The sequence below is a fragment of the Zeus faber genome, assembly GCF_960531495.2.
Source record: "Zeus faber genome assembly, chromosome: 7".
Lineage (NCBI taxonomy): Eukaryota > Metazoa > Chordata > Actinopteri > Zeiformes > Zeidae > Zeus > Zeus faber.
In genome coordinates this window covers 18,060,339-18,070,338 of record NC_137203.1, presented here as the reverse complement: position 1 = coordinate 18,070,338, position 10,000 = coordinate 18,060,339, and the positions used below count along the sequence as shown (strand labels likewise).

Below are 10,000 nucleotides of genomic sequence, written 5' to 3'. Positions count from 1 at the left end.
TTTTTGCGTGTTGTGTTGTGCACTTTATTGAACACACAATCACAAACGCATGTGAAACAAATGCCTTGGAAAGGCTGTACAAGGTACCATGCTCGAACAGGGGAGAGTAACAAAATAATAATCAGAGGGACAAGGAGAGAAAGTTTCTCTAGAATCATTTGCCTGTTGCTGGTTCTTGTGAGAGGAAGTTTTTCATGCAAAGCAGGTGACAGTGTGTGTATAACTGTGTACACGCACACTAGTGTTGCTTGATGGCTGAGGAGGTGGTACGTGACCAGAAGGATGTCGCACTTCCGCCCATGTACTTGTTTGACGGTCTGACGGTTTTCCACGCTATTTTTTGACACAGATGAAAAGGGAAACCACCAACACAGAATTAGAGATATCCAAACACGTACCCCGCCTACACATTCATACAAGAACACCAGCTTTCCACCACCACCATTAGCATCACCACACACCCACACAGAGCATAGAAAACACAAATGTGTGTCGTAATACGTCTGTTATGGCTCTAATGCGGCTGCTGAGTTTGTGTATTGCAGGGTGCAGGTGGCAAGTGTTAAACCCTGTCATAACATGTCATTACCACAGTTTAATCAAGCAGGACTTTAAATGTAGAATTATTCAAACAAACAACATAAACCGTAATTAATGGCTGCCTTGGCAAGTAGAGCTTGGCGATATGTTAACTTAATTCAGGGTGTCTGCAGGTGTTGGAGAGTTAAATGTTGTACTTGTTAGGACAAATTAAATAAAATTGAGGAGTGAGAACAAGGTAATAATAGGAGACATTTTAATTGATTACCCTCCCATTTTGGAGTTAAAGGAAAACTCTGGTGCTTTTTTCAAAAAAAAAATTTGATCATGATTGATCATCATCAATGCCAATCACTTAAACTAGGGCTTGAGTGATTGGCATTAGAATATTCTAAATTGATCCAGTATTGAGGTTTTTAACCTTTTTTAGCACCGGGGCAATCTCGCTCGCCTAAGAACGTTGTCACGGTTGCCTCATTGCGTGGTCGTAGGCCGCAAGTTAGAAAAAACAACCCAAAAACAAATATATATAAATGTTTTCCTTTAACGATCTCCCATTTGGAGCTAAAGCCTGACAATTTGGTGATGAAACGCCCCCCAATTGTCATTAAGCCCCTCCTGTTACCGGTTAGGTCCTCCCGTTTGGAGATGAAACCCCTCCCACTCGGCTTGCTCCGGGGCCGCAGCAGACACACACACACCAGCCTGGATGGAATAATGAGGTCTTTACAGGGAGACCCGTCGGGCCACTTTCCTGCCAGGTGGAGGCGATCTCGCACCTCCTCCCGCTCCGCGCTGAGTCCCAGCCCGCTGTGAGATCACCAGCAGACACCCAGCCCCAGGACCCGACATTCAGCCACCGAGCGGGAGAGAGAGCGGACACCCCGGTCCGAGACAAGGGTAAACGGTCTTAAAACGACAGCGACGACAACCGCAACAGCAACAACCGCCACCACCACCGCCGTCACCGCCGCCGTCTTTCGGCTCGGCGACTGCCATCTTTCCGCGTTGACCAGAGGAAAACCGCGGCGTGGCCAACGGCTGCTTCCCGCCTCAGTCGGATCCAGTCGGATACAGTCGGATCGGTCTTTAGACTGCAGCGGAGCGGGCTGGTGGTGCCCGAGTAACGGACCGGTGAGGAATCTCAACCACAGAAAAATCCGCAGGACACACACAGACCTGCTTCTTCTTCTTCAATCTATCCCCAGTAAAAAAAAAAAAAAAAATACAAAAAAAAAAAAAAATCGTAGTCTTTAGGAATTTATCGCAAAAAGTGCCAGGTTCACCATTCGGATTTTTTTGTCAAATTTTTTTTCTAATTGTTTTTTTTTTTTTTTTTTGTGGGACTACGTCGCTTTAGTTGCAAATCCTAACCCCCTCCTCACTCCCCCCCCCCCCCCTCCATGCACTGTTGACGCCATTTTTTTCCTCGGGGTTTTTCTGTCAAAAAAAAAAAAACCAAAACCAAAAAAAAAAAAAAGAAACCACCTTCACCTTCTCCTTCCTCCTGACAGCTCCCCGGGAGGCTGTCATCCCCGCCTAGACGTGTCTCAATGGATCCTAAATGATCCTGATGAAATATTTACACAGTTAGATCTGAGTGGGTGACAACATCGGACATGGGTAAGTAAGCCACACTCCACACCTGAATGCGGACTGTTATGTGTCGTTATCGGCAGATAATGACGCGTAACAGTCCGCTTGCGTTTGCATGCGTCAGTGTGTTTATTTCGTCCGAGATGAAATAATAACATCGCGGTCACATGCGCTCAGCATGGCACGCAGGACCGCAGACCATGTGGCGAAATCGTCTACGTTTTTCCCGCCGCCGAATTCCCATCAGTCCATAATTACTGATATTTGTAATTATTACGTCGTAAACCCCGCTCTCCTAATTAGGTCACTAGATTGGAGTGCGCACTACACACTAAGTACTGATCAAGGACCAGCTCTGCCGCTCCTGCAGCTCACCCCCTCGGCTGAAATGCTGTTTGATTTAGATGGACCTTGGCCGCCCCTCAGAGGCACCGGAGTCAGCCTCAGCCTTTCATTGCATATCTATCATCCTCCATCTCTGCCGGCCGTACGCCACCTCCACCATCTCCTGCCAAAACAACCTGGAAACTCCCGACAGGAAGGCATTTGGGCTCTTACCTGTTCGGATCTGGCTACGAAATGCCAGACCCTATCAAGTCTCACGTAAAATGTCCTCGACGGCCGTGCGACTCGATCGGAGCGGGATGGAGCGTGATCGCCGCCGATGGCCTTTGACTGATTCAAGAAAAGTGAAAGATTCAGATGTTCCATTTGTTATTCGCATTCGCCGTACACAATGCCACTGTATAGGAGAAGGGCTAAAGGAGGGGGGGGGGGGGGCAAGCCAGCACAAAATAGCGTTGGGATGCAGCCAACTTGGCGGAACAGTTTATCTCCACTTAGTGAGACTCCACTTTGGAGATAAACTGAGATAATTCTGCAATAGGGCGTTCACGTGACTTAAAAATGGGAGAAATGTAAATATAAATAGTGACGAAAGTGGCTGCGATGCTTCTCTGGTGGTGCCTAAGTGCGGAAACAGGTTTAAGGGAGAGTCACATCCATACTGCAATGGATGGATAGATGGATGGATGGATGGATGGATGGATGGATAGATGGATGGATGGATGGATGGATGGATGGATGGATGGATAGATGGATGGTCGCAGCACAATAACATATGTGAGAGGCAGAGGGAAGACAAGGGTGAATGAGGAGGCAGCGGCCGAAGTGTGACGAGGGAGACGGATTGGTTTGGGGAAGGCATTTAGGATGAGCAGCACAGGTGAACACAAAAGGTGAATTCCAAAATGGAAATAATGGCTCGCCCACGCGCCCCGGTGACACACCGCACATAGGCAGCAATATCTGTGATGCAGGGAAAAGGAACATTTTGGCATTTAAACCCCCGTTATTTAATAATGAGGTGTCACGCCGCCTTTGAATTACAGCACGAGGAATCGATTCCGTGTACCCCCGCCCCCTTCGGCGCTGTGTACCTGAGGTCGAAATAGGACCGTGGGGTGGGGGTGGGGGGGGCATGAACAGGATCCAAGGACAAATCTAACTGTTGGCAGGCTCGCTCACGGAATATCAGCACCGGAGCACCTCTTGGCAGAGCAAATCGAGGGATCGTGGAAAGGGAGCGGGAGAGAGTGGAGAGGGTGGTGGCAAGGGAAGGAGGTGGCAGAGAGAGGAAGGGAGAGAGTGGAGATGGGGGCGGGGGGCGGGTGTAGGAGAGGTGAGGCAGAGGAGTTTGGTTGGGGAGCAAGGGAGGTATTTTTTTTTTGCTGACAGCCATTTTGTGTATCCTGCTGCAGTTAAGATAGTTTAACATTCATCTGCTTCTGCAGGTTTGTGGGGGGGGGGGGGGATTTTAGCATCAGGCTGTTTTGCGCGGCGCGCGTGTGTGTGTGTGTGTGTGTGTGTGTGTGTGTGTGTGTGTGTGTGTGTGTGTGTGTGTGTGTGTGTGTGTGTGTGTGTGTGTGTGTGTGTGTGTGTGTGTGTGTGTGTGTGTGTGTGGGGATATGAGATCAGCTCTCCACTTATCTGTCTTTATCCTCCAGATTTATTTTCATTGCACCCTGATTCTCTTGTTTTGGCCTCTGTGGTATGATTAAAAACAGACGTACGCCATCCAGCCCCGGCATTTAGAGTCATGGTGATTTCAAGAGTCATGGGAGAGGTTCGCATATCACGTCTCTCCCCCCCCCCCCCCCTTGAAACAACATACAAATTGGGCTTCAAACTGCACACTGCAGAAAAGTGCCGGGAAAGGAGTAAGCCCCCCGAAAGGCTGGAAAACAAACAGGGATCTGGTCACCTGGTGCCGCGCTCTCTGACAGGGAGCTGGCAGGCGGCCCCCGCCGAGGTTAGCGCCCGACGGATTTGAAAGATTTTTCTCCTCGATTTAGCCGCCGCCAAAGATCGGGTCGTTTTTCGAAACATCGGTTCGTATAATTGCCCTCTCGCTGGCGATCGCAGAAGAGAAACGGGGGGGTTGAGGATGGCGGTTGGACAACGTTCGCGGCCCCGCCGAGATCTTCCGTTGCAGCCAGAGCCTCCTGGTACAAATTCACATCAAAGGGAAATAAAAAGCAGGCTCCTCACCTTGCGCAATCAGATAGACGTTTGGATTGCTGGTTTGTGTGTGTGTGTGTGTGTGTGTGTGTGTGTGTGTGTGTGTGTGTGTGTGTGTGTGTGTGTGTGTGTGTGTGTGTGTGTGTGTGTGTGTGTGTGTGTGTGTGTGTGTGTGTGTGTGTGTGTGTGCGTGTGTGGGTGCGTGCGCGTGCGTGCACGTCCGCCTGAGCTATTTGTGAGTGCACCTCAGGCAGTAGGCTGCTGGATTTGCACCCTTAAAAGGTTGTGTTTTCACATCCCCTCTCCGTCTCTCTCCGGTCCCTTCTTTCACCTACTTTCTGTCTCTCGTGTCTTTAGGGGTTTTTTTTTGTTTTTTTTTTGTTTTTGTTTTTTTTTGCCTTCTCTCACCTCGCGTCGCTCTCTATCGGTCGCCGCCTCCCCGTCATCCCCGCACGTATTCAATTAATAAAGGCCTAATTACCGTTGTTTCTCAAAAGCCAGGGGGAAAGAGCGTCTCGTTGCTCGGCCTTTTCAGGTCCCGCTCAGGGAAATGTCCTTATGCTGTTTGAAAGGGAAGCTGGTTAGTGCTGGCAGCTTTGAGAACATAATAAAGCTATTTATGCAGTGAGTCTGGCCTCTCACAATCACCCTGCTGTCTGAGGCGAGTCGAGGTGTATGCGTGTGTGTCAATGTGTTTTCGTGTATGTGTGCGCGAGCGCGCGGCGGCTGTGTGTGTGTGTGTGTGTGTGTGTGTGTGAGAGAGAGAGAGAGAGAGAGATTGAGGCTCTAGCTGGGTGAAAGAGGCCCAAGAAGGGGTCAGTCTTACATAAACTCTGAGCTTGTCTGCCAGTAAGCGAGAACTAACACAGCTCCGGGTGCAGAGTTGGGAGGTAGGAGGATCAGTCGCGACCCAGCTAAGTAGTTTACACAGTAGTGGTTCAGAAACGAAGATCGCATTCATCTATGACGCCATTTTGTGTTTGTGCCGGGCCCGAGGTGCCACAGAGTCTTCCGAGAGCCGCGGAAATCTTTTTTAGGATCGTTTACTTTTTGTGCGTGCTTATGCGCAAATAGCTTGGTGTGCATGTGTGTATGTGCGAGTGTGTGTGTGAGTGTATGTGTGATTGTGTCACTCTGCGGTTGGCAGCTGTCTCTCTTTTCCTGTCATTGTCCTCGGTCCCAGGACACACAGGGTGGCTTTCACACATGCCATGAGGACCAGTCACCAAGCCAGCATTTGGGGCTGTGGCTGGGGATGGCAGCAAAGTTGTGGGGTGGGTGGGGGGCAGGGGTGGGGGTGGGGGTTGTGCTGTACCAAACAGGGCCATGTCGTAGGGCCATGAGTTCTGGTTGGACCGGACATAGACACCACATCTAGTGCAGGGCTCGCAGTATGAGTCAATCAGTGCAACACTTAAAGGTCACAAAGTCATTTCAATACGAGACCACTAATGGCTTTGGAGAGGCTTGGCTTTTTGAGTCAGCCCAATGAGTCAGCATTAAAGGAAAAGCACCATGTCAGACGTGGATGGCTTCACTCCTCTGTGAACGAGATCTTGTTTCGGGGGTGGGTTGTGCTGTAATTAAAACTCTTAACCAGCATTGTCCGGTCTATTTGTAGAGGATCAAAAGGCTTTTTGCAATTCCTGACATTGCTGCAGAAAACCCTGCTGTAAATGACACTAACCGCTATTCTGCGACATCCACCAAGACAAATCTCACCCTGTGAAGTTGTCAGTCGTGCTGTGTTATTATGTTACTGTAGGATGCCTTCAAATGGAAAAAGTTAGGCTTGCGAGTTTTTACTCGCCAGACGTGTCCTGTAAAACGACAGACTTTTCCGATTTTTCGTATAGGATTAAAAATCAATCAGATCCGAATCACAGGCCTCCCCTGGCGAAACGAATACTGCTTGAATAGGGCTTTTGACAGCGACCCTTTTTGAAAGTTTGAATAATAATTAGTACATTTTCAAGTATTTAAGGCTACTTGTTTGACAAAATGAGCCGTGTGATGCGCTCTTTTCAGTATTAGTCACCACCATGGCTCCGGAAGGACACACTTGTTTTTTCTGACTAGTTGACCAGTGCATGACCCCTTTTCCCATACACACACACACACACACACACACACACACACACACACACACACACACACACACACACACACGCACACGCACACAGTTATTTGTATTTGTAGATTATTTGTTTTGTGCGTCTGCCACTGTCAGGGTGAAATACTGGTTGGAAAACTGGTGTGAATCATGGTTATCCAATCACACTGTAAGCATGTGCTGTGCTGTGCGGCCTATTGGGTATTAAGACCAGGATCAGCTGTTATTACAGTAGCGTGGGCTGGTACTGGAGCACACAGATATGAGTCCCAACACATACACACAGATGTGTGCACGCGCCCACACACACACACACACACACACACACACACACACACACACACACACACACACACACACACACGCGCGCGCGCGCGAACCAACGCTAGCTTACGCGGAGAGTGTGAAAGACCTACAGTAAATGCAGGAACCGTGTCAGAGGTTTAAGTGTAGCAGCGGAGGTAGACGACTCCCATCAGGTGCCATGAACCCTCCGTGCACTCGAGGACCATCATAAACCTTGAGTGGGCACTGTGCTTTCATTTGAGTCCGTTCCCTTAGGTGCCGGTCTAGCAAGGGTTCATATCAGTGTAAATGGTGTCAGGCGAGGCTCCCAGCGTGTGAGACGGCGCTCTCCACTTCCAGCTCAGCCATGCCTCGTGTCATATTGACTCATGGGATTCCCTGGAGCTGCAGTGAGAAGTGCAGCCCAGTGTTTGTTTTGGTTGTACTGTGTTTATATGCACGTGTGTGAGCCGGTCAGTGTAAGTGTACGCTCCCCGAGTGTGTATGCGTGCATTCACGTACGTGATATATGGCGCCACGTGCATGTGTGCATGTCTTTTGGGGACAGAGAAGTAGTCAATCGTCGAGATTTTGGCATTGGGGCGATGAAAGATCCCCATGAGTGATGGACGCCCCTGCGGCGACTCTTCCACAGCGCTGAAATCGCAGCAGGGGTTGTAGAATCCTAACCTGCTCTTTGACAGCTACACCCGCGCGCAAGAATTTCTGCGCGCGTGCGTGCATGTGCATGCACGTCGCCGCGCATGGGCCGAGATGCTGCCGCTGCATGCGTGTGCAAAACAGTTCAGACGCTTGGCTTTTCCAGACCAGCTCGTAAACCACATCTGGAGAAAGAATTTAGATTCTTTCCCCCCTTCTCTCTCTCGCTCTCTCTCCCCCTCTCTGCCTCTCTCTTACTCTCTCCACTGCCTTCCCTCTCGCCCTGCACCCCACCTCCTTTCACCCTCCCTCCTCAGAGAAAAGAGAGGAAAAAAAACAGCAGTCAGCTTTCTTTAATTTTTTTTTTTTTTCTGTCTTGTGTCCTCAGGCTAACTTCAGCCTGGTTTTAGAGTAGAGGAGAGGAATGTCTTATTTTTCACTGATCACAGAGTTCTGCACAGCTCTCCCTTAGATCTGTGGGGCGAAGTGGTGGTGGTGGTGGTGGTGGTGGGGGGGGGGGGGGGGGGGATTAGTACAGAATCAGGAGAGGAGGAGCAGAGAGGGAGGGGTGGCTGGTGGGGGGGGGGTGTTAAATGATGAGTTTGTTTACACCCGGTGGAAAATGCAAATCACACCGGTTTGGTTTTATAACGGTGTGTTGAGGTTGCGTGTGTCTCTTCATACATAACGGGCCGTTAATGATGTTGATGACAGCGGACAGGCCTGTGCGGAGAGCTTGCACTCGAGCAGAACCCACAGGGATTACGGGGCTTCTGTCCTCTCCTAATCATATCATTCACCTGTTCTCTTTCCAGACTATCGCCGGCTTAGCCGTGTTCCTGTGGGACAACCGGAGCAGCCCCAGTAACTGACCGACTTCAACCGTCCGAGTCAGACAGACTACTGTTTCTTAAATTGTCGTTGGCTGGCTGCCACAGCTTCCCCCATCCCGATTGGCTCTGGCGGGAGTGTGGATGGAGCCAAGGGATCTGGTTGGCTTGGCCCGACCCAAAGAGGTGGAGTTACAGGGAAGCAGGGCGGAGCCAAATGGAGAGGACCGAGAAGGAGCTGGCGGCGTTGGTTTGGCGCGCCGCGATCATGTGATCACCGGTGCCGTCAGCCAGCGCTGGGGAGCTCTTGGCGAAGGGGAGGGGCTAGAGGAGCAGGGGGAGGGGCTTCTGGAGGAGCAGGAGTTCTCCATCAAGGAAGCCAGTTTCCAGGAAGGAAGCCTAAAGCTGAAAATCCAGACGACCAAACGCACCAAGAAGCCCCCCAAGAGCCTGGAGAACTATATCTGCCCCCCTGAGATCAGGATGACCATCCGACCTCCCGGCGGAGAGGGGAGGGGGGGCCGACAAGGACGGACGGGAGGGGGAGCGGCGGCCGGAGCGGGACGGGGGCCGAAGGAGGAGGAACGTGGACCCCCCAGGAAAAGGGTATGTCGATAGACTTTCAAATCTCAAACGTTGTTGTGTGATACGTGAGAGGTCCGCACGGTCCAGTTGTCGTACCATCTGACGCCAATCGAATGTGCCTTGACTCTGAGGCTCAGCTTCCAGGGGCTTGTCACTGACCGCATACCTGTGGTGGTTTCATCTCATCCACTCCCTCAAGCATGTTTTCTCTCTCTAAGTAGCTGTGTTGGCTGCTTGGTTACCCAGGGTCAAAGTTTTCTGTGTAACTGAAACCAGTCATGGCGAGCTGAGATTACACACACTCACGTACAAACATGCAACACACACACACACACACACACACACACACACACACACACACACACACACACACACACACACACACACACGTACACACACACATATATTGGAGCTGAGAATAGGGCTGACATAACCAAGTGACAGCTGGTCTTTGCCCTCTCCATTTGTGGTAATATACACAGAGAGCTCTCTTCTCTCCTCTTCTCTTCTCTCTCCTCATCTCTTCCCTCTCCTCTCCTCTCCTCTCCTCTCCTCTTCTCTTCTCTCCTCTTCTCTTCTCTCTCCTCATCTCTTCCCTCTCCTCTCCTCTCCTCTCCTCTCCTCTTCTCTTCTCTCCTCTTCTCTTCTCTCTCCTCATCTCTTCCCTCTCCTCTCCTCTCCTCTCCTCTCCTCTTCTCTTCTCTCCTCTTCTCTCCTCTTCTCTTCTCTCTCCTCTTCTCTTCTCTCTCCTCTTCTCTCCTCTTCTCTTCTCTCTCCTCTTCCCTCCTCTCTTCTCTCTCCTCTCCTCTCCTCCTCTCTCCTCTCCTCAATTCTCCTCCCCCCTCTTCTCACACCCGTCTCCTCCTGCCTC

General features: G+C 50.6%; 1 protein-coding gene across 1 annotated transcript in view; it reads left to right on the top strand.

Annotated features, from left to right (window-relative positions):
• Positions 1–1,264: 1,264 nt before the first annotated feature.
• setbp1 (SET binding protein 1) overlaps positions 1,265–10,000 on the top strand; it is a 38,028-nt gene continuing 29,292 nt past the window's right edge. The window contains exons 1-2 of the mRNA XM_080003685.1: positions 1,265–2,163; positions 8,530–9,150. Of these exons, the coding sequence (XP_079859811.1) occupies positions 8,689–9,150 (462 nt within the window). The 5' untranslated portion in view covers positions 1,265–2,163; positions 8,530–8,688. The remainder of the gene's footprint in view (positions 2,164–8,529; positions 9,151–10,000) is intronic.